A 26236-nucleotide genomic window follows, 5' to 3' on the forward strand; every position below is an offset into this window, starting at 1 on the left:
CCTCAAATATGCTTATGTGAACTTCTTTCCATGGTGTAAAAAAAAACCGAAACAAAAAAACCCCGTAACGTCACGCTTTACTCTTGACATTTGTAGATGCCAGATCGGGGCCTAATATAATGTTGCAGCCATTGGCTGTCGCCGCACGCAGAAATACCAGCTGATATCTGGGTAAACTGAAATCATATTATTCTTTATTGTGTGCTCACGGGGGAAGATTGTAAAGGGGCTTTCTTGGGGGAGTGAGATAAAGAAGTTCTTAATGTCAATATGAATGAGTCGGCAGCAGGGTGCTATCGTTCCTCTTAAACACGAGGGGATTTTTTTTTTTTTTTTTTTTAATATCCTGTTTTTTTTTGTTTTTTTTTGCTTTGGCTGTCCTATCAAAACATTACCAGGCTGAGGTATTGATAGTGTTTGAGATGCTCGGTGGCTTGTCAATGGATATGAGGGTCTTCACGCTTCTGGGGTCTCATCTGAGGACAGTCGTGCGGCGAATCGCTAATTAGCTCGCCGGCGCCGACAGAGGGGCGCATAACAAAGCAGGAGCACCGCGAGCTGGGCGACCATTAATTAGAATTAATGAACTGGATTTCGTCAAGGAGGAGTGCGAGAGCGGGAGGGGAGGGGAGGGGGGGGGGGGGGGGGGGAAAGGGAAGAAAGACAGTGCCGTTTGTGCCCTCCCCCGGTTGTGATCTGTGTTTGAGACCCCCCGGTTACGAAGGGAGAAGTAAGTTGAGAGTAGAGAGAGGGTCTCGTGTCTGATCTGGCGCCCCGGCTCCTGCTCTCGCTGTTTTCCACGGAGAACGGCACCCACCTTTATCCTCATCTTTTTTTTTTTTTTTTCCCCCCCTTCTCGTCTTTCTTGATGGCTTCACACCCGTCACGGGACAGCGAGATATCCGATTGATGCATGGTGATGCGTGACTAATTACAGAACGCAAAGACCCCGGCTGCGGCGGCGGAGGACGGGAACTTGGTCCAATTAACCCGTCCGCTGGTCAAATCTGACTAAATCACACCTGTAATTGGCTGTGACCTGCATGGGTCGGCGATGACCCCGCAGACCCCATTTCTGGGAAGCCGGGGCTGTGTGCTGCTATGCCTCGCCCTTTGTTGGAGTTGCGCTACCCTCTAGCATACGGTGACCCTGCAGGACCTGGATGTGGAATGTGTTGCATTATTGTCTGTTTTTTCCTTTGGCAAACATTGGGAAATAAAGTTTTTAAAGTTGCGCTCTTGAACCTGTCACTGTGCAGAATCTCGTAGGAGGGGAAAAGTTGCGAGAGCGAATTGGAACCTTTTTTTTTTTTTTTTTAACACAAGCTCTCCGACTGTAATGAAGAGAGATGTGGTTTGGTGACATACACATCTGTACATTTCAAATGTAATTAAAACAAAAGCAGACCACACACACACACACACAGTAACCCAGAAAGGTGGATAAATGAGACTTGAACAGATCTCCATAGTAACACGGAAAGATGTGACGCAAGTCGCTTCTTCCAACATCTGCTTAGCCTTGTTCCATATCAAGAGCCATCCATGGCCTGTTCAGAACATAGCATAGGCATCACTGGGAGGTCAGAGGTCACAATTTCTTGCAGTGTTGTCAAAGAATCACTAATAAACAGTCAATACAACAAAATATTGTGATTTTTTTATTGTTTTGTCCTGTGGATGATTCATTATCAACATGCCGATGTCCTGTATCAAAGTTGACACCAAGCAACTTACCATAAAACTTGTGGGTGATTTATCAAGTCATTTACATTACATTACGCCACATTAATTTGTTTACTATTGGCAATTATTAATGTAAAGGTTGCTGTTGCTCAAAATTCAGATGAATTCAAAGCGCGCAAATTTTAAAAGTGAGTGCAATTGTCTGAACGAATGATAAAGTCATGTTTTTGACACATTGTGGAAAGTGCCAGCATTACCCAGCATGCACTGGGCCCAGGCTCCTCTCTATTTCATTATGAGTTGCAGTGAATTGTGGGAAGCAGTCACATCCTTATTGACTGTGAACGCAGCAAAGTGACAGCGGCGTTTCATCAACCCGGTTCAGTGTGACACAGCAAAGGGCGGAGATTGACAGAGTCTGAGGGCTGTGTGTGGCCACAGCAGGTTTCCCCCTAATAAACCTTACAGTGTATATACACACACACACACACACACACACACACACCGACATCTTTACCCACAACTTTCTGTCCCTCACCAAAACACACAAAAGCGGACACGCGTTCACGTATGGACATTGACGTGAACGTTGACGTGAGCCTTTATTTGTAACCCATCCCCAGCCTCCAGTTCCGCTCCGGTTTCTATTGAGACCGCAGCTGTCACCACCGCTGCCCTGTCACCAAACACACCAGCCGTCAAACTCGAGCCGAACATTTTACGTTATTATTATTTCTCCCACATAACTTACTCATGTATGGATTGTACAAATGTGTCATTAATTGACTCGCGCCCACCCCTTTCATCGTTGCACCCGTTCTCTTCTCTTCAATAACGCAGAAGAGAAGTAAATGATTAGGCCTACAGTGGGTCTAAAAGATGTCATCCTCACAACACACCTTCTGCTCAGTGAATGCTTCTGCCGCCAGACCTCCTCCGTCACTTCTGCGATGCCGGTCGCACATGAAGGCGACGGCGGGAGAATCTGCATAGGTGGCGGCTGTGACTCTCGTGCCAGCCCAGCAAAAAATGAAGAGAGAGAGAAAAGGGCAGGCCTGTCAAAGCAGTCACCAAGATCTGAGAGGTGTTGACTAATTGTCTGCTAATTACACAGTAAATTGTCTAATTAAGCTGATGGTTAATTAGGGTAAGCTTGCACAGCAGTCTTGTGCAAGTGTGTGTGTCTCTCTCTCTCTCTCTCTCTCTCTCTCTCTCTCTCTCCCCCTTTGGTTGAAACCGCGGTGCCCGAATAGCAGGTTGTGTAATTGGCACACACTGGCAGTGACTGGCGGCTAACATGACACCGGCGAACGGAAGGGGCCAAGAGTGACAGAAGCGAGATGTGTGGCAAACAGCAGCGCTTGTCTTGTGTGTGTGTGTGTGTGGTGGGGGGGCGTGCGGCCCTTCCACTCTTGTGCCCAGCAGTGTGGTGACAGGAGCCAGCAGCCTGAACAGGGGTCTGAATAAGCAGCTCATCATTTCCCAGGATGCTCGGGGCTCCCTCCGGCCCGCCTCTCTACCTGTTATCACTCGAATAGTCAGGCGCTTCTCAACACCCTGTCACCTTCAAGCGCCGGCACATCGGTGATTAATTGGGAGTTGGAGGGAGGTGTTTTTTTTTTTTTTTTTCGGTTGCCCCCACTGTTTTTGATAAGGTTCGCGTATCAAACTAACAAATTCCGTTCCGAACAGTGCAGGGCGGTCCCTTCCAGTTGCGCTGCCTTACGGATCGTCGAAATAAGAGTTTTCCCAGCGCTGTGGAGGATGTGCAGAATGGGGACCCCAGTCCCCCTGCCACTAGAACCTGACGTCTGTTGCTTCGCACTTTTGAATCTTTGATTTTTCTGCAATGTGAAAATAGTCTGAAAAAGAAAGAGCCATTAAATAGTCAAAGCTTGTGTTTTTGCAGTGCAGGAACTAACTGGCCTCCCAGCCCCTGTTTATTGTCATGTAATTACAGTACAGGCGAAAAGTTTGAACACACCTTTCATTCAATGTGTTTTCTTTATTTTCATTTACGTTGGTAGATTCTCACTGAAGGCCTCAAAACTATGAATGAACGCATGTGGAGTTATGTACTTAACAAAAAAGGTGAAATAACTGAAAACAAGTTTTATATTCTTTGCTCTGATTTCTGCTTTGAACACTCTTGGCATTCTCTCGATGAGCTTCAAGAGGTCGTCACCTGAAATGCTCTTCCAACAGTCTTGAAGGAGTTCCCAGAGGTGTTTAGCACTTGTTGGCCCCTTTACCTTCACTCTACGGTCCAGCTCACCCCAAACCATCTGGATTGGGTTCAGGTCCGGTGACTGTGGAGGCCAGGTCTCCACTTTTTGTTAAGTACATAACTCCACATGTGTTCATTCATAGTTCTGATGCCTTCAGTGAGAATCTACCAATGTAAATGGTCAAATAATGAAAACACATTGAATGAGAAGGTGTGACCTGTACTGTATATCTGAGGCCCAGAAGATGATCTTTTTTTTAAACAAGGTTTTTGTAAATGGACAGAGAAGCATGTGAGCATGATTGACAGGCCTTGCTTCCAATTTCTAGATTGGAAGCGATTTCCCTCCTGTCAATACATCACAGGTGTAGCACAGCATCACGGCTCCTCCCTTTCTTCTTCATTTCTCCCAGTTCTCTTCATTCTTAATACTCTCAAGGTGGGATATGTCTATTATAGTCGTCTCAGGACCACGCACGCTACCACACCCATGCCCTGCGTTCTATTTAGCACTAGGGAAATACAGCCCAGCGTCTTTTAAGATGTTTTTTTTTTTTATACAGTAGCTACCTGGGACCGTAGACGTGAGACAGCGAGCCCCTGTCAGCCCATCAGAAGGAAGATAGCAGCGCAGTCACCGTTCAGCCGTTCACTGTTCTGCTCACCAAGTCAATGAGGTGGTAGCGAGAGAAAGTAATCTCAGCGGAATCGATGCGGGAAGAGGTTGAAGTTAGGAGGCACACACTCGGCTTTCCTGGGTGATTAACGCGCCGCGGAATCACCTCTTCACTCTACTGCTGGAACTGAGATTGTGAGGTTGGCACAGACCCGTGATTAATCAGATAAAAATGTAATTTCAATCTGAATCCGGAATAAGCGTGTACATTCCGCTGTGAGAGAGGACGTCTACCGAGTTGAAGCGGTGAAACAGTATTTTGGGGCAGTTGAGAGTGAATCATCTGACATGAAGAGGAACCAATGAGGTTTAAAGACCATGATGAGAGTCAAATAAACGTTCAACAAATCTGAAAACATCCCAAAAAAACAGCCCAACCCTTAAACCCCATGGAATCTGCACCAAAGTGTCAAAGGGGCATATTTATTATTCACTTAATTTTATGAATGCTGTAAGAACCTGGCTTTATTCCATGTAGTTACTGCATTAATAAAATTTATTGTATTGTATGGTATGGGTGTCGGGACCCGCAGGCGGATTTAATTTATAAGGCTATTACCTTGAAATTATCACATTTATGAATTAAACATTAAATATTGTCTCTGTTGAGGATTGTGATCTCAATTGTATTGACAAAAATAATAATTTGATTTCACAAATTACAGAACTGTTTTGATGAAAGATTAAATCTTGAGTAGAAATATTTTGTACTGACTAAGCAGGTATCTGTACAATAATTAGTGGCCGGTGGTCAACCAAAAGGCGGGGGAACAAAGCAAAACACAGGGCGAGATCTCTAGCAGACCTTTTAGCAGTGGTCTCCTTAAAAAACAATAATAATAGTAATAATAAATATGTTGTGGTGGCCAATCAGCCCACACTAGGTATAGCCAGTAGGCGTGTAACTCCTCCCACCAAGGCAGCCTAAAGGAGACAGACATGCAGATAACAGAAGACACAGATAAACATCATTATCTACATGAATACATCTGAATAAGGGGATATATTTTAAAACCAAAATTCCCCACACTTTATTATGTTCATTTATTCACATATTTATTGTAATTATTTAATTCATTATAGTTTTATGATTATTATTTATGTATATTTATATGTTATGATATATGTTATTTATATTTATATGATTACTATTTATTTATATTTATATGTAATTTACTGAAATGATCCATAAATATGTAACATGAGTCACAGTGAAGTAGTACGCATTTAACTGTATGAAACATACTGTGTAAGTAAACAAGCAAACAAATAAAAGGCGCTAAATACTCCGGGCTCATTAGCTCCAGTTGCAAATTGACGCTTTTGTAAATACCCCCCCGTTAATTGGGAGATCAAAGCTACGGTGGCTGCCTCTTTGCATGGCTGAGAGGTCAGTGGAGACATAACTCAGAGATCCTAATTTGATGGAAACCCCTCCTGCCTTCATCTCCTTCGACTCGCGGGGTGCTCACAGGGGTTGGGCTGGGAGATATTACCTGCTGTTGCGCCATGTCTCAGATCGCGAGCTGGTGAGTGGTTTATTATTAAAAGAAAAATAAATGAAGGCGAGGTGTGCGGTGCAAAGACCTTGGACGTTGTGTCTGAAGCAGTGGAACATAGAATTGGCATTGTGCAATCTTATAAGTTGAAAAAAAAAAACATTTTTTTGGTCATGCGTGAGTCTACATAGACTCACTTACCTCTAATTGGCACCAGAAAGTGGATTTCTTACACGGATACTGTCAGGAGTCCAAAAGAGTAATTGTAGCCTCATTTTTGATGCTGCCATATCTTAAAAGTACAGCCTTTTGCTCTAGTTCTGGAGTGAGGTTCATATCTAGACTACTCACCAATGAAAGGAAATACATCATACAGTGAGTCAGTAAGGTGCTGTGGGACTCCAGAATCTTAAATGATCCTATGTTTTTTTTGTTTTTACTCTTTTGGAGGACTGGACACCATTCTTCCCCAAGATAATCGGTCATGCCGGCATGTTCTGTTTGGAGACATTGTGCCGAAATCTCCTTGTTCATACTACTATGTAATTTCTGTGTTCTGTGAATGGGATGTTTTCATTATCCTGGAAGACACCATACCGATTTGGGTAAAAAATATTTCACCATCGAAGAGAGGCGATCACTCACAGTCACTTTGTATTGATCTGCACTTAAACCTTCAAGACAATTCAAACCATGTCAGCGAAATCCTCAAAAGTAATTCCTGAAATTCATTATTCACGTTTTTTTACTTTGTCATCTGTATCTAAATGTCTCAGCTTTGCTTTAATTATGAAAGTTTCTGGCGACACATCGTGTGGTTTTTCTGGAGGTGGCCAGTTCTATTCGTGCCATTTTTCGGCTGCACCACCCGGATAATAAGGAGCCCTTTTTCCTCTGTTGAGGGAAAGTAAATGGTGAAAAGGACTAATGACCACACTGACAGACAATATCCCTCTTCATTTATCATGGGGGGGTTAATATCCTTTGCTTTGACATTAATTTATTAAGTCTCTTTCTGGCCCTGGCCATCTTACACCTTGTTTAGGATTACTGTCACGTCTTGAAACTCTTACAAGCGTCTCCTTTTCCAGGGGCCATGTTGTGAAAAATGAAAAATTTTAATCCACCTTGTAGTGTGTATGATCTGTTAAAAAAGACCATAGATATTTGTATGAACTGCACAGTGTTAAGAACCACCACTGAAACTGCATATTCTGCAAATGTGGTAGTCAGTGGGCTGGGTTCCTCAGCAGTGTTCTGCCCCAACCTTCACAGGCCACAGTAACTAGCAAAGTTCACCATTACTGGTTTGCAGTGTAAACCGGGCTGTGTTTTTTCAAAGTATTGATTTTCAAATTAAATTAAACAAAATGCACGGTTTAGCAGGTCTGCACAGTTACTTTAATACATATCCCAACAACAGAGAGAAAATAACAGTATTACTTTTCAGTAAAAAATAAAAATTATTTACTGAATAAACGAATCATCTACAGTGACAAAACAAAAATAACAATACATTAATTAATAAATATAAAAAATGTAAACAACAAAAACTTATGGAATATTTATGAATATGGTTTATCAAGGGGTTCTTGTAGCGTCATAGTAGTTGAAAAAAGGCCTCCAAGTCTTATTAAAGGTCTGAAGAGACTCTTTGGGACTGTGTTTTTTCAACATTATTTCGTACTTTTTGACTGTACCATGTTTTCTTTGTGCTGGAGAATCATGAGAAACCACAGAACCACTGTGTGCACATTTTTGGTTCAAGCCAAATGAGAAAGGAGAATCTAATGACTTGAAATAAGCCATCTGTCGAATTTGTGTGAAGAAATGTGTCGATGGTAAATTTTAATGCGAAAAGTCGTATGCTGAATGTGGAAGGACAATGGCAGTTGCCTGTTGCTGAAGCGTTTCAGAGAAACTAAAGAGAAGGCTCATGAATGGTGGACAATTTGGCTTCTTGGTGCCTGGAAATTTTGAACAATTTGTCAGGAATTGTTTTTACAAGAAGAGAGTGAGCAACATAACACAATGCGATTGGATATGGTTATAATAAATCCATGCTAATTTCTATTCTGTTTTTATTCAGATGTCCCAGAGTTCAATGAAAATAAATAAGTCTTCCTGATTAGGTGTATGTTTAAGGTGTAAGACATATATTTATATAAATGAATATTACTGTATGTGTATATATGAAAGGAGCACACAAAAACGAAGGCACCCTCTATGAAGAATGCAAGGTCACTGAGTGATTATTATGCCCATTTTTTTTTGGGGGGGGGGGGGTAACTGTATACAATTTTTATCACAAAACAAATCAAACTGTGAAGGTTTCCTTTATTATTGCAGCTTCAGTCATTACTCTGAGAAGTGGCTGCCTACAGCCTGGCTGTTCCTCTTGTTGAACCTGACAATGAAGACCTCAAGGCCTGCCAGATACAGGGAACTCTATAAGCGATTCTTCTCAGATTCGGGAATTAAAGGACTTTCACTCTCATTGTGTTACAGACCCCTCTCGCTGAGCCGGAGAGAGTTGTCACATGGTTTATCAAGGCTTTGAGTGCAGATGTATTGCATAGATCTTGTCAGGGTTTTCACGTTGTTGGGTTCTTAAGTGACAGCTATTGAGAGGGGATTAGAGCGGGTGAGGCGATCTCTGTCAGAAATCTTCATAGACGTCAACGAGGATAATTCTGCCTCTCTTGTGCACACACACTCGGAGCAGTTGGCTAGTTGATGTGTAATTACCTCTGATGTTTGTGGAAGTTCTCTGGACTATGAGCAACAAGGAACCTCAGGCTTTGTCCAGCAGCGACTAATTAAAAGCTGTTCGGTTCATTTCAACTTTATTTGTTACGTAGGTTCACACTGGCTCAACATTACAATATTTAGGTTCTATGAATAATCATAATGATAATAGTGCAAGGTGGAATGTTTGATGTTTAGCAACTGGTTATTTTTAATGATCATGTCTTTTCAAATGAGCCATAATGGAACGTTACGTTGATTTGTGTGCATTGAAATGGCGGCCATTTGCCATACAGGCATGCTGGTGCTTATCACGGGGCCCTGCGGAACCTCTTCTTCGAGTGGAGACACTTCATCGTGATGAGCGGAGAAAACGGCAGGATTAAATGATGGCTTTTGGAGTGGTAGAGCTGCATTTTGGGAGGACGAAGATGAATGATTCCCACAAATCTGCAGAAAGTGCAGCTTCACCATTTTTACTCTTTTTCATTTTTCTTTTTTTAAATTCGTATTTATTTATTTACTTGTCGAGTTGTGGCATGTTGGATGACCCCAGCGCTGAGGGAGGTCCAGGCAGCCGGCTTTGATTTTTCTGTCATGACTGCTTATCATGATTAATGCCCTGACTTGGGGCTACTTGGAGTAATTATGGCTTCTATTTTGCGTCGACTCACCAACATTCTCGTGGTGTGGCGTACAGTCGAATGGACTCAAAGTGCGTACTTTTATCGATGTGTTATAACACACTATATAACACCCTGTGTGTGTATGTCCACCTTCCTGACAGTCAGGGGGAAAAAATAATCTAACAGCATGAAGCGGTTCTACCGTACTGAAGAACATCCAGATTAACCATCATCTTGTGACTATGAGGGACTGCACTGCTTTCATTGAGGGGCTGGGTGTTAAATAATGCATCACCTGCGGGCGTGGCCTACAGTTCTGGCACACGCTGCCCCCCACAGTCAGCCTTCCCTTTCTTTAGAAATCAATGTGCTATTTTCGGATCGTCTGATGGCGTTTGTCATTTAAATGCAGTCGAGGAGAGAGAGAGAGAGAACATGACCTTTTTACTGAACGGGGAGAGGTGCTAATTATGTTTTTAAGTGTCAACACGCACAATAAGCAATTATTGCACTGCTGTATGTTCGGTCAATACTGGTGCTGTAGTTTTGTTTGACTTAGACGTGAGCTGCCTTTTACTCCGCTGTGTCTCGGAAGGCCACTAGAACAGCGTCCGTACACGTTGTCATGGATTCTTTCATCTCTGACACTCTGCTTGAGGGACGGACCCTCAGTGTAGGCACACATTTATGAACTCATTAATGTACGATGTTTACCAAACATTTACAAAAAACTGTGCAGAATTAGCAAAATATAGTAAACATGCAGACCAGATTAAGGTGCATTACACTACTAGCATGGTGATTCCCAAAGGGCATACACACACCTACACACCATTCATTCTCAGCTATGGACCGGTTAGAGTCGCCAGTCCACATGACTTTGGAAAGCAGGTGGAAACCAGAGAACCCGGGGGTACACATGCACCAACATGGGGAGAGCATGCAATCTCTACACACAGGCGGCTCAAGCCTGGATTCAAATTCACAACCTTGGAGGTGTGAGGCTATGGTCAATGACACATGTAAAGTATAGATCTGACTGATATATTTTTGGCCAGTTCAAACACACAACATTTACAGGGAGTGCAGAATTATTAGGCAAGTTGTATTTTTGAGGAATAATTTTATTATTGAACAACAACTATGTTCTCAATGAACCCAAAAACTCATTAATATCAAAGCTGAATGTTTTTGGAAGTAGTTTTTAGTTTGTTTTTATTTTTAGCTATTTTAGGGGGATATCTGTGTGTGCAGGTGTCTATTACTGTCCATAATTATTAGGCAACTTAACAAAAAACAAATATATACCCATTTTAATTATTTATTTTTACCAGTGAAACCAATATAACTTCTCCACATTCACAAATATACATTTCTGACATTCAAAAACAAAACAAAAACAAATCAGCGACCAATATATAGCCACCTTTCTTTGCAAGGGCACTCAAAAGCCTGCCATCCATGGATTCTGTCAGTGTTTTGATCTGTTCACCATCAACATTGCGTGCAGCAGCAACCACATCCTCCCAGACACTGCTCAGAGAGGTGTACTGTTTTCCCTCCTTGTAAATCTCACATTTGATGATGGACCACAGGTTCTCAATGGGGTTCAGATCAGGTGAACAAGGAGGCCATGTCATTAGTTTTTCTTCTTTTATACCATTTCTTGCCAGCCACGCTGTGGAGTACTTGGACGCTTGTGATGGAGCATTGTCCTGCATGGAAATCATGTTTTTCTTGAAGGATGCAGACTTCTTCCTGTACCACTGCTTGAAGAAGGTGTCTTCCAGAAACTGGCAGTAGGACTGGGAGTTGAGCTTGACTCCATCCTCAACCCGAAAAGGCCCCACAAGCTCATCTTTGATGATACCAGCCCAAACCAGTACTCCACCTCCACCTTGCTGGCGTCTGAGTCGGACTGGAGCTCTCTGCCCTTTACCAATCCAGCCACGGGACCATCCATCTGACCCATCAAGACTCACTCTCATTTCATCTGTCCATAAAACCAGAAAAATCAGTCTTGAGATATTTCTTGGCCCAGTCTTGACGTTTCAGCTTGTGTGTCTTGTTCAGTGGTGGTCGTCTTTCAGCCTTTCTTACCTTGGCCATGTCTCTGAGTATTGCACACCTTGTGCTTTTGGGCACTCCAGTGATGTTGCAGCTCTGAAATATGGCCAAACTGGTGACAAGTGGCATCTTGGCAGCTGCACGCTTGACTTTTCTCAGTTCATGGGCAGTTATTTTGCCCTTGGTTTTTCCACACGCTTCTTGCGACCCTGTTGACTATTTTGAATGAAACGCTTGATTGTTCGATGATCACGCTTCAGAAGCTTTGCAATTTTAAGAGTGCTGCATCCCTCTGCAAGATATCTCACTATTTTTTACTGGCGGCGCGTGCACACGCAGCGGCTTCTCTCTCTCCCGACCAAACAGCGTTTTCGTGTTTTTCGTCCTGTAAGTCGCAGTGTTTTTGTACGTCTTCGTCGCGTTTATCTGCCCTCAAGCGTTCATATAGCCGAACATTTTTGCTCGACGTCGGAAGAAACAAAGTTTTTAAGTTGAACTCTGTGGACACTGAAGAGCTGAATGGACTGGGTCTGCTCCGGAGGCCTACTCAATCACCGACCCCCACTCCTGCACCTCGCCCACAATGGAGGCGCCTCAAGCGGTGTGAGAGGAAGCAGAAGAGGGGTAAGCGCGGAGGTGTCCGAGCTAGGCTAGCGGCTAGCCCACACAAACCTGCTATCCCTTCCATCGTTCTGGCCAACGTTCGCTCATTGGAAAACAAACTGGACTACATCCGACTACTACGTTCATCCCAAAGGAACGTAAAGGACTGTTGTGTTTTTGTGTTCACGGAAACATGGCTCAGCGACAGTGTCCCGGACCGCGCCATTCAGCTCGACCAGCTGACATGCTATCGTGCCGACAGGGTCGTCGTCACGGGGGGTAAGACCCGCGGTGGCGGACTTTGTGTTTATACCAGTGACGCTTGGTGCCGCGATGCTGTTGTAGTCTGTAAATACTGCTCACCAGTGCTGGAAGTTATGGTTATTAAGTGCCGACCGTTCTACCTACCGAGGGAATTTACAGCTGTACTGCTGTGTGCGGTGTACATCCCTCCCACCTCCAACAACAACAGGAGCGAGGCACTACATGAACTATACCAGCACATCAGTGAGCAGCAAACAGCCCACCCTGATGCTTTTCTCATTGTGGCGGGGGATTTCAATCATGCAGACTTAAAGAGCGTGTTTCCAAAAATACAGCAACACATTGACTTTCCAACACGGGGAAATAACACACTGGACCTTGTTTACACCACCCAGAGAGGAGCCTACAAAGCTTTTCCCCTCCCCCACCTCGGCGCCTCTGATCACATCTCTGTCATGCTAATGCCCTCTTACAGACCGCTGGTAAAAGTCAACAAACCGGTTCGTAAGCAGATAAAAGTGTGGCCAGAAGGGTCTTCAGAGGTGTTACAGGACTGCTTTAACACCACAGACTGGAATATGTTCAAACAGGCTGCCACTTACAACAACACCATTGACCTCCAGGAGTACACAGAGACTGTTACAGCCTACATTAACAAATGCACTGAGGATGTAACAGTCACCAAAACCATCACTGTCCGTGCCAACCAAAAGCCATGGATGACAGGGGAGGTCTACAGACTGCTGAAAGCTCGGAACGCTGCCTTCAGAGTTGGAGACGAGGCGAGCCTGAAGACAGCCAGGACCAACCTTTCCCGTGGCATCAGAGAGGCAAAGAGACAGTACTCCAGAGAAATATCTAGTCGCTTCAAAGACAGCAGAGACACACGGAGCCTGTGGCGGGGCATACAAACCATCACGGATTACAAGCCCCCTCCACAGACCTGTGATAGCACCATCTCCCTGCTGAACGAGCTGAACACCTTTTTCGCTCGCTTTGAAGGGAAAAACAGCACCACAGCACAGAAGACCACACCCCCTCCTGGTGACCAGGTGTTGACTCTGTCCCCGGACAGTGTGAGGAGATCCCTCAGCAGGATCAACGCTCGCAAAGCTCCGGGCCCTGACAACATTCCTGGTCGTGTACTGAGGGACTGTGCAGTGGAACTCACTGATGTCTTCACAGACATCTTTAACATCTCACTCTCCCAGGCTGTCGTCCCCACCTGCTTCAAAGACACAACAATCATTCCGGTGCCAAAAAAGTCATCTCCTTCCTGCTTTAATGACTACCGTCCAATTGCACTTACCCCCATCCTCATGAAGTGCTTTGAACGGCTAGTCATGAAGCACATCAAGTCTGCCCTCCCCCCCTCACTGGACCCCTTCCAGTTTGCATATCGGCCCAACCGCTCAACCGATGATGCCATCTCCACTGCACTCCACTCAGCACTCACACATCTGGACAAAAAAGACTCATATGTCCGAATGCTGTTCATAGACTTCAGTTCAGCATTTAACACAATAATCCCACAACAGCTCACACAAAAACTGATCCAGCTGGGGCTCAACACCTCACTGTGTAACTGGCTGTTGGACTTCCTCACAGGAAGACCACAAGCAGTACGGGTTGGCAGTAGCACATCCAGCACCATCGTCCTTAACACGGGGGCTCCTCAGGGATGTGTGCTGAGCCCCCTTCTCTTCACTCTGCTGACCCACGACTGCACTCCGTCACACTGCTCCAACCTCTTCATCAAGTTTGCGGATGACACGACTGTGGTGGGACTCATCAATAACAGGGATGAGTCTAACTACAGAAGCGAGGTGAGCCGCCTGGCCAAGTGGTGCGGAGACAACAATCTCTCCCTGAATGTGGAGAAGACGAAAGAGATTGTTGTTGACTTCAGGAGAGGAAACACTCAGCATGCTCCTCTGACCATCAACGGTGCATCTGTGGAGAGAGTGAGCAGCACCAAGTTCCTGGGTGTGCACATTACCGAGGATCTCTCCTGGACAAAAAACACCACTGCACTGGCCAAGAAAGCACAGCAGCGTCTTTACTTCCTCCGCAAACTAAGAAGAGCAAGAGCACCAGCCCCCATCATGCACACATTCTACCGAGGAACCATCGAGAGCATCCTGTCCAGCTGCATCACTGTGTGGTTTGGAGCCTGCAATGCGTCCTGTCAAAAAACTCTCCAACGCACAGTCAGAGCAGCTGAGAGAATCATCGGTGTCCCTCTCCCCTCCCTCCAAGACATCTACAGTACACGCCTCACCAAGAAAGCCCTCTGCATAGCAGCTGATCCCACCCACCCAATGCAAACCTTCTTCAGCCTGCTGCCATCAGGGAGGAGACTGCGGAGTCTCCAGGCCAGGACCAGCAGACTGAAGGACAGCTTCACCCATCAGGCGGTCAGGAAACTCAACTCCCTCCCGGCTCTGCCCCCACTCCCCTCACTCCCCTCTTCTGCTCCACAAACCTTCTGAACTCTAAATCACACAAACTGACCATGCACCAGTCACTCTGTGCAGCTCTGGTCTGCCATCTACCTCACTTTCACTTCGTCACTTTAAACTAAAAACTCTGTTGCACTATTGGTTTTTGCACTCTCCTGATGTTGCACTCTCCACCATGTGCCCTTATTTGTACATGGTGTTTTTAAAATTGTATATTGTGCCTTTCTTTTTAAATTGTATTTATACTCTGTATTCGTTACTGTTACTGTTTTTGTATTTAATGTTATTCTTATGGGTCAGAGAGTAACGTAATTTCAATTCTCTGCATGTCCTGTACATGTGGCAGAATTGACAATAAAGTTGACTTGACTTGACTTGACTTGACTTGACTTCTGAGCCTGTCAAGTCCTTCTTTTGACCCATTTTGCCAAAGGAAAGGAAGTTGCCTAATAATTATGCACACCTGATATAGGGTGTTGATGTCATTAGACCACACCCTTCTCATTACAGAGATGCACATAACCTAATATGCTTAATTGGTAGTAGGCTTCTGAGCCTATACAGCTTGGAGTAAGACAACATGCATGAAGAGGATGATGTGGACAAAATACTCATTTGCCTAATAATTCTGCACTCCCTGTATAGTCATGATTGTGAGTGTGGAGATCACAGGGGTTCAGAACATGTGGCAGCATTGGAGCTAAACCGTTTAATGAACAAAGTGAAGGCAGCAGGTCTATTGCATAGAATGTGGATGGCAGAAGAAAAAGCTGACCGTGGGTGTTGAGTTGACATTTCAGGCACGTTTGAATCATGTGGATAATCATCCTTGCAGACACTAAGGCCATCAGAATGGACATATTTCATTAAACCTGATCAGTCACAATCATTTTGTACAGTAGGTACGGAAAGTATTCAGACCCCCTTAAATATAAATATATTGCAGCCATTTGCTAAAATCATTTAAGTTCATTTTTTCTCTCATTAATGTACACACAGGACCCCATGTTGACAGAAAAACAGTTTTGACATTTTGCTGATTTATTAACAACTGAAATATCACATGGTCCTAAGTATTCAGACCCTTTGCTCAGTATTTAGTAGAAGCACCCTTTTGATCTAGAACAGTCACAGAGGCGTTTTGAAGCCATTTCTTTACTATTTTAGTTGTGTGCTTAGGGTAATTGTCTTGCTGGAAGGCGCACTCTGGAGTTTTTAGTCCAGGATATTCATATACTTGTCCACATTAATCTTTTCCTCAATTGCAACCAGTCATCCTGTCCCTAAAGCTGCCAAAGACCCCCACAGCATGATGATGCCACAACCATGCGTCACAGTTGGGACTGTATTAGACAGGTGATGAGCAGTGAGATGCATCTCCCGACTGCATCTCTGGAGCCCGATAGTTCAATTTGGCCAGATGGCCAGCTCTAGGGAGGGTTCTACCTCCAAATGTCTACCATTAAAGGATTATGGAGGCCACTGTGCTCATAGGAACCTTAAGTGCAGCAGAAATGTTTTGTAACCTTGGCCAGATCTGTGCCTTGCCACAATGAGCTCTTGAGGCAGTTCCTTTGACCTCATGATTCTCATTTGCTCTGACATGCATTGTGAGCTGTAAGGTCTTATATAGACAGCGGTGTGGCTTTACTAATCAAGTCCAATCCGTATAATCAAACACAAATGAAGGTATAGAACCATCTCAAGGACGATAAGAAGAAATGGACAGAACCTGAGTTAAATATATGAGTGTCACAGCAAAGGGTCTGAATACTTGGGACCATGTGATATTTCAGTTTTTCTTTGATAATAAATATGCAAAAATGTCAACAATTTTGTCAATATAGAGTGCTGTGTGTGCAGAGTAAAAATTTAAGGGGATCTAAATACTTTCCATACCCACTTTAGTGAACTACAGTGACCCTCAAAAGGGAGAAATGCTTTACTTTACTTTACTTAGAAAATGCTCTGAAAACATGCCAGCAAAAACATAATATATAAGAAATATAATTTCTTTTCATTTTTCACCCATCTTTATATGGAAGGCTTATTAAATTTTCATGTTTATGCATGAAACAGGAGACACTATAAATGGCTTATGCACAGTTATGAATGGGCCCCGTCACTGTTATTTACAGCGTAACAGGCAGCAACACGTCTCTACTTGCCAAACGTATGTTTGTCAAACCAAGAATAGCAGCTCATCTCCTTTATTTTTAATACTGCTAATCAGTTAATATGGTGTATGCATATTACAGCCACCATTATTAGAGGTTAAGCCTGATTCTCAGTCGTGCTTGTAAAAAGTGGGAGGATTAGCCTCCAGCCACCAATTTCACACAAGGTTATGGAAATGCATCCTTTATCTAATGCAATTCTCAAAATCTCATGTAAGTGATTTAAAAGATGGACACACTTATAATCGATTTCACCCTCACGTGTTGTAAGATGAGATGTGCTGTGGTGAAGATTTTATTAATTTTGAATATGCCATTATCTTTAATGCAGAATAAAAAAAATGGGAATAGAATTTTTCTTTTCACCCACAAGCCAGTGCTGATCCCCGGTGCCCACAGAACAGAGCAGAAGGAAAATGTAGCAGTCTGAATGGTAAAATATTTGATATGGTATTAGTTCTAGCCTGTGGTTTAATGTGTGGGATTATCTCTCCTGCGTCTGTATGTTCTGCTCTTGACCTCTCCTGCTCTGCTGAGACAAGGGAAGAACGAGAGAGGGAGAGAGCAATACTCAGCTCTGTGGTTCTTCCTCCTCCAGGCAGAGTAGCGTATGCATAAAATGAAACAATCGCTTCATCTACAAATGGGATGGAGGAATGAGAGGAAAAGGGAAAATGTGAGCACTTAACATTCATGGCCATTAAACCCAGCCTCCCACAGCCGCCGTGAATCTGAGTCGCCGCAGTAATTGTGACTCACTTTTTGTTTTTACCACCTTTGCTTTGTCGTGGACAGCAGAATACCTGGAGGAGTCTTGCAGTAGTCATAACTGTAGCAGGACTGTCTGTGACGAGGACAGGGAACTGATGGCTGTGTGAGGTGAACCCAGTCTGAATGGATGACAGTATGTGCCCAGCGTGTGATGTGTGTGTACATACATTATGTGTATATCAGTGTCAGTGCATGTGTGTGTCGTGGTGGGTGTCTGTATAACTGTGTTTGAGCCTGTATATGTAACTTGATGTGTGTGTGTCACAGTGTGGTTCAGTGCATTTGATTAGTATTTCTTGCCTGTGTTCCTTCCTGAAAAGGCGGTTTTCTGTAAGGAAGGATTAGGGTCCTGTGGCAGAGTGATAAACTCTGGTTAGCTGAAAAACACACACAGCTCTTAACAAATCAGAGCGGCCCTGAATGGGAGAGAGCACAGCCATTTTACTCCCTGACAGGTTAGAGCTTGTTAATGGACAGCAGGGGTCTGTAATGTTGTTTGAAGGGAAAAAAGAAGAAATATATTTCTAAAAAAGAAGTCACTCCAAGGTGCTAAGCTTTTGGGAAGGGCTGGTTCTGTCAGTCAAAGGAATGAATGAATTATCCAGTGTCTCCTAGGGTTGGGCAGTATGCATTAAATATGATATACAGTGGATAAAAAAGTATGCACATACCAGTTGAAATGGCATTTGTTATGTAAAAACAACAACAATCAGAGTCTTGGTTTAAAGTTATACACTGCAACCAGATTTTGTATTTATTTCTTAACAGATTTAATAGATTTTTTTATGGAGTTATACAGGTCTAGGCCTTATTTAAGACAGTTTTGAAACGATTGATTATGGTCTTGTATTTTTATATCAAGAAATTATAAGAAGTAGTGTTTACTCTTGGCCTGTCAATTGATATAAAAATTATATAAATTAATAATGGATTTTTATAATCATGATAAAACACTGTGAATCACGTGTAACATGGTTGCACCTGAAAAATGTGTAGTGTAATGTAATGTGAAATGGATTGTCATTGTGAAACTATATAACTATATAATAACTATAATGAAATATATCATGTAATAAAAACAAGACTAAATATGGTTTATAAGATAAAAATTATACTAAAACGTCTCTTCATTTTCGTTGACTAAAACAAGACAAGACGTTATTTCCTTGAACAGATGACGTTACTTTAGCAAAATGCAATGGCAGAATTAATTTGATTTTAGGATTCTTCTGATGGGTGAGCAGATGGCTGGGAGAAAATGACGAAGCGACCTTTGGATCTTTTCACTTTCCTCACAATGAAGTGGAAAAGAAAAGAGAATGTGTGGTCAAAAAACAAGGAAGAAATCTGTGTCTGGAATTAATGTAGAGTATACTTGAATCTTTAAGGTAATAATAATAAGATAACCTTGTTTTAATTATGAAATAGTTTTGACTAAAATAAACTAGTTTTGTCTGTTCTACTAGGTACTTATGCTACATTGACAGGGTTAAATAGAATTACATTAAAAGAGATTCAAATACAATTTTCATTGACTAAAAGTAGTCTAAAATGTCATCAGTTTTTGTTGACTAAAACTAGACTAAAATATTTATGGATAATTCTGACTAAAATATGACTAAAATACTCTACACTAAACTAGATTAACATTACGTGACTAAGACTAATAACGTGACGTGACTAATTACATTTACATTTACATTATTTATCAGACGCCCTTATCCAGAGCGACTTACAATCAGTAGTTACAGGGACAGTCTCCCTGGAGCAACTTAGGGTTAAGTGTCTTGCTCAGGGACACAATGGTAGTAAGTGGGATTCGAACCCGAGTCTTCTGGTTCATAGGCGAGTGTGTTACCCACTAGGCTACTACCACCCTAATGACTGCTTTGTGCAAAGACAAAAACTAAAATTTAAACAGGCTGCCAAAAACAACTATACTTCATACACTCTTGTGTTTGAGAGCAAATAATATAGATGTGCATGTAATAATGCTTCTGTGAATACTCCTTCACTGTCAGTCTCCTTTTCTATATAGGACTTGTCTCCGGCTAGGATGAATTTCGCATCCGTTTCAATGAACAGATTGAACACAGGAAGTGTTCTACTGATTGTAAGTCGCTCTGGATAAGGGCATCTGATAAATGCTGATAAAAAGGAAGTAAACAAAATGCAGCTTTGTTCATTTTTGTCAATAATTGTCAAATGTTTATAAATTCATTAACACATTAATTTTGACAGCCATAGTTTAGGCCATGTTATAATACTTGTGTTGTGGCAGAACATGACATGATTCAGCACTCTATCATGTTAACATTGGGGTCTGAGCACCACATGTTGAGCCAGACACACCTTCACCAATCCAATTTCCCAGGGTGCATGTTATGAGCCGGACAACTGCATGCAACTCAGTGCATGTGTGTGTGGTTCTTATCTCCTGACACAGTGTGAGGCACCTGTGTCTCTGTGGCATGCCATCTTTTTCCCTTTGGGCAATTTTCATGCTTTCCAGTCGCTTAATATTACAACTCTTGTTCAGCCCCGGACCGATAATAACAGGATGCCGGCAGGCAAATGTTCCCTGGTCACGGCTTCATTAAATACAGACTTGCAGATTCTGCCCTGAGCCTTCAAGGTGGCTGTCTCAATTCTCCACAGAGCTGTCAATGAAGGGTGCCACACTTCCATTAAAACGTGTTACATCTTCTGTCAGCGTTCACCTTAAAGTCCACAATCTTCAAACAGTTCGCATGTCCTATAATACATCTGTACATTGTCTACCTGTTATTCATACAGTTCTGAATTTGAACCAAGGTGTATCTAAAACAAGGTGTCCCTTTAAAATATTTTTTAAAAAATCAGTTCTGAAGTGGTTTGTTAAGCAGTTTAAGCATTTAGATTTTAGCTGCTGTAATGATATATTGGGTTTTTCAAAAAATAATTGTGATGGCCATGAGCGTTCTGCCTGTGTTCACATGGTTTGGTCCCATGCCCTTCAGTTACTTCAGTCCTGAAGACATGCACCTTAGGGGAATTGGGATTGGTGGTTTCCTACCTTGTGCCCATAGCCTGCCAGTATGAAAGCTCCCCTTTCTCTGCAGCCATGACACGGAAAGGAAGGTTGTTGCATCATTATTAATTAATCTTTTCAAAAAAGATCGCTAATGTTTTAGATCAAATGTAGGTAATTAATTGGTTACAGAATAACGAGCCTGTGCTGGCGGTGTGTCTGACACTGTCTTGCTGTGCATGGTCAGGGTAGAAAAGTGATTGTAATCTGGAAGTTGAATGGACAAGTGTGCTTTGTGGACAAAGGGAATTTCACTTTAAGTGTCAAAACACTTTTTACCCAACAGAAGCATTTGGCAGATAAAAAAGGGGATAAAAAATGCATCGCATTGCAGTTGCTTATCAAACTTATGCAAATTATCTATAATTAGTGCTAATTAAGTTTTTTTGTCTGTGCTTTGGGAAGGGGAAAAAAAAGCCCAAATGTTATGAAATTAGGTTAGTGCACTATTATCTTAATGAGTTTGTGAGGGGTAGGTCCTAATTAGGCTATGCAAATTTGTCATGTAAATGGCAGAATTATGATAGGTGGTTTATCACAGTGCAGTGGACTGATTTTTAGGTGTCAGATAGATGATTAGGAGAAACTTAGCAAGTGATGCATACAATGGGTGATGCTTTCCGTCTACCATGCTGAAACAGAGATAAATGTAAACCAGCTTTACTAAAATGACTTGTAAAAACATACATGTAGAGCAGCATGATTAATTGCACAATGTTTGCAAAGTAGAATTTTAAGAGCAAAGAATACAGAACTGTGTAAACCCTGTTCCGCTTTTCATAACTAATCATAACAATAGGTTTAAATCTGCATTCTCACAATAATTCAATTAGAATCTGATTATTAAATGATTCGATGCAAGTAGTTTGTTGCATTTTAAACATTTACTGAATAAAAAAAAACATGTAGGAACTGTTTGCACAATGACATTAAAAAATGTAAAAAAAAAAAGTTTTCAAGAAACTTCACACAACTTTCATATCAGTGCAGAATTATGCCTTCTTACAACAATAATCGAAATGTTGCATTGACACTTAGAAATACTCATCTCATTGAGAAACTTTAGCCTTTACTTCAGCAATGACAATTTCATCTCTGATCTCATTGTGGCTAAGCAACTTCATTTAGAAGTAGTGTCACATGACTTTATGACCAAAAATAATCTTTTAGGACAAAATTAAATATTATATTAAAGCGATGTGCCCTTGTTGTGAGATACACTCTCAGGATTAATCTCAGCCAATTAAAAAGCCAAGCTGGCACTAATCGTATAATGACCATGAACAGTAATAAGCAGAACTAAACATTCATACAGTCATAAAATGAGTCATAAAATCAAATTTCTAACACATTTTCCACATTAATTGAACATGTTAATTCATAGTTTTGGACATATATATTCAACCTACCTCATTGTTATTGTTTTTGCTGTCCTATTATACTTATTATTGTCTCACCATTCCATCTGTGTAAAGACGTTGAAATTAATAATTACATAATATCAACCAGTGCATTTCAGAATGCTGTATGTTTTATTTCAGAATCAATATGAATGAAGTTCTTTATTAGACAGGTATGTTGAAAAAATATGTGAGCTTGATTCTGAGTAAAAAACATGAATCCCATCAATCAAGAAGCCCTAATACATAAATGCTCACTTATGCCGGTATTGACCAAAACAGCCCCTGTTGGCCTTGTGCAAGCCCGGTACAAGTGGGATGTTGTTTAGAATTCCAGGGGGCAGCGGCATTTTTCTGCTGTTTGTTCTGCACAAAGTGACCTTGCGTTTGTAGTGCTGGTTGTCAGTGTTTTGTGATCTACCACAGCCATTAGTGCCTTGGTCAAAGCATTAGCCCCTGTGTTGTCTGCCAGCCCCCCTCTCTAGTGCTCCATTGAGTGGGGTGATGGCTGTCTAGCTAGAGAGAAGGACTTCGTGTGGAGGCAAAAAAAATTGTATACAAATAAATAACTAAAATACAACAAATAATTAAATAAATACCCCGCCTCACAGGAATCCAATCAGTGATGATGGACAGTATGACCATTTGGCTGAATTTCTGTTCCAGGTAGACTTTGCCAGTAGTTGGGGTTTTGATGTATGTTTCCATCAAATGAGGATCATCTACCTCCCTACACACACACACACACACACACACACACACACACACACACACACACACACACACACACATATATACACACAAATACAGCCAGAGAGGAGCAGAGAAGGCAGCTGATCTGTGAGGTGTAAGAATGCACATGAGGGGCCCGTTAAAAAAATAAGTGCATAAAATTACAACAAAGTTGACTCCGTGTAATGTAGGATAAGGGAAGAACAGAAGAAAAGATGAGCGGGGAAAAATATTTATTAAATTTGCTCTGATGGATGAGTACCTTTATTTTGTAGCGCAAGCGCTTTGTTTCACGGAGACTTCATTTTCTCTTCCACTGGGTAGCATTTCAAACAGCGTGGCTTCTGCCTGTGATTAAATATGAACTTAGTTCAGCTTGAAAGCCCATAAGGAGGTGGAAGGGAGGAACATGTTTGAAAGTGTGTCATCTTCTTGTGAAAGTTACCTGGAATCGTCTTTTTTAAGGTCGCTTTACAGAAAAATCATTCAAGTGACCCCTGTGCTGACACTTATATTTTAAGACCAGTCATGACTGAGTGTATGTGTACCAGTGTACTAAATCTCGGTGAAGGTTCTCAGTCGTCCAGGTCATGGTTATCTTTTTTTGAGATAGCAGTGTACAGTGCATCACTGCACTGTACTATCTGTATCTGGTGTCACCAACCCTGGTCCTGGAGGGCTCATCCTGCACATGTCTGGGGAAACCCTTGTTTTAACACACCCCGATTCAACCTCCCTCCATGTTACCACCTTGTTCCTGAGCTGGATCAGATCTAAGATGTGCCGGCCTGGTGCCCTCCAGGACCAGAGTTTGCATTGATATATAGAATTGTTATACAATATAGATATACTGATTATCGATTGATCTATTTTGTTGATATGACGTTGTCATTTTTACCTTAAAATACTGTCTTCAACATCACTTTGGTTGTAGACTAACTTACAGTTTACTTGGCACTTGTAAACAGGTGCATAATATGCACAGGGATTATGGGGGTCATGACTGCGGCAAAAATTATATCCAGCCAATATTACACCCCCACCAATGTAATCACATCATTCCGATTAATAAATATATGAATTTTCTTGCATGAATAACTTGTTCACTATTTGCTAAATGTTCGTAGCAGTTGCTAACCAAAAGGATTAAGTACCTATATTGTTAAGATAGAGCTGTCCGGGTTTTTGAGGTGCTTATTATTTTCTTTATTTGACCTATTATACAATAGGCCACTGGACACTTTTACATCTCTGTACGTTTCATATATGCTGTATACTTTACTTATTTTGCAAATGAGATGCATGTTACCCCCAACTACCATTATCACATTATCACATGACTTTGAGTTCCATTTTGTGCAATTTCAGTAAAACCCCCAAAAAGTTTGGTTTTATTCAGACTAACACCGTGATTTGATTTCCAAACGTCATGTAAACATAGTGAATGCAACTCTAATCCTGGGACTGGTTTATGTATGATTACATATGATTAGTGTTCAGTTGTGCAAAGTTCACAGCTTCAGCTGAGTCACACAATGCTCGTGTTGAAGAAGCTCAAACTGAGGCTGTGGTTACCGCGGAAACCTGTGAACGTGGCAGTCTAAAGCACTGTGATTACATACTAATATGCTTTTTCCATTTTTTAAAATATTTTTAGGATTTGGTGACCAACGTGTCTCCTCGAATCGTACGTGGGACAACCTCAGGCCCTGTGTTTGGTCCAGCCCAAGGCTCCTTCCTCAACATTGAGCTGATAAGCGAGAAGACAGCAGCGTACTGGTGCCAAACTGTGTCCGAACTCAAAGCAGACTTCCCCAGCAATGTAAGTATTCCATTTAGGATAGATGGTTTCCAAACTAAGAGCTTGTGACTACATTTTAATGACTATATATCTCCTGCTCATATATGTGATGTCTTGACTTATTAAAAGGGTAGTTTGTGGTCTTCCTCGAGTCTCCTCTCACAGAGGATCTCTCTCCAACGTTTGAGCCGGCGTGTCTTTGTGCTTGCTAATTAGCACCCGTTTCCTCCTCTGTGGCTTTCCTCGCTTGTCATGGAATTTGAAAATGAATTTAATATTAACGCCACAATGCAGCCTTTATTATTCATTGTAATTTGATGCTCATGTTTGTTAATGGAAGCAAAATATTTATGAAGTGTGTGCAAGAATCCATTTTTAAACGGTTCATTCATCAGAGGTGGCATATGTTGGAGAGAAATAATGAAATTATGTGTTATTTGTTCTTTTCATGACATCTTCCCCCCTCTCCCCTGTGCGTATCGGCTCCTTTCGTTGATTGTTTGGAGTGGCGATGGTGTAGATGGCCAGTGAGCTAAAAAAACGCCTGAAGTGTTTGTTGATTTTTTTTGGACGGGTGAGAGAGAGCGTTTGATGCGCTGCCACTCATTTCCTGTGGCCAAAGATCTCATCAGTAGTGCCTGAGTGGGTGTTGGGCAGCATGATATGCTTAGAATTCAGATCTCAGGATTCTCTGACAAATGTTTCTATCTTATGTACTCTGTAGCCTTATGCATGGTACTTTATGCAATTCATTGGGAACCACAGTGACCCACAATATAATACTGTCATGATAACAATGATAAAAAGAGAATGTTTCTTTTTCTGGTATAAAACAAAGATTCTCACAAAATTTTAAATCTTCAAACCTTGACATATCAACCCTACAAACGAGAGTTTCAATAATGTGTGCCCAGGGAAAGTATCTCATATGGATTTATTGTCCCACACCTAAGTAGTATTAGTATTGTCTAATCTCACCGCAAAAGCAAGCCAGAGGAGGAATTAAATGTGGTGTGCCATAGTTGGGGTGCTGTTCTAGAATAAAGTAGTTTTAACACCATGTATTCAATGACATCAAGCTTTGAGTGTAAGGAATGGTAGACCTACTATATTTTGATGGTGGTACTCTTTTTGGAGATGGTACTCATTCTGATGTTTGAGCAGTCACCCAGCAATAGGCAAGAACGAGCAGGCAAAAAACTCATGTTGTGAAATAAAATCCTACATTCAGTCCTGTTAATTATTATGATGCTTTGGACAGCGTCTAATTTATTTTTAACATGATTTTAACATACCATTGACATTAACATTGTTTTTGTCAAAAGCAACATGCATTTGCATGAACAAATTCAGCACAATTATATGTAGTAAATTACAACTATGTTGAGCATCCCAGAATGCAAATTAATGCATCGTCTTTGTAAAAT

General features: G+C 41.9%; 1 protein-coding gene across 1 annotated transcript in view; it reads left to right on the plus strand.

Annotated features, from left to right (window-relative positions):
• The window catches only part of LOC114784261 (dihydropyrimidine dehydrogenase [NADP(+)]-like), a 139217-nt gene that overhangs the window by 58471 nt on the left and 54510 nt on the right, over positions 1-26236 (plus strand). The window contains exon 13 of the mRNA XM_028969524.1: positions 24666-24830. Coding sequence (XP_028825357.1) covers positions 24666-24830 — 165 coding nt within the window. The remainder of the gene's footprint in view (positions 1-24665; positions 24831-26236) is intronic.

This window comes from Denticeps clupeoides, chromosome 2 (assembly GCF_900700375.1).
Source record: "Denticeps clupeoides chromosome 2, fDenClu1.1, whole genome shotgun sequence".
In the NCBI taxonomy this organism is placed as follows: Eukaryota; Metazoa; Chordata; class Actinopteri; order Clupeiformes; family Denticipitidae; genus Denticeps; species Denticeps clupeoides.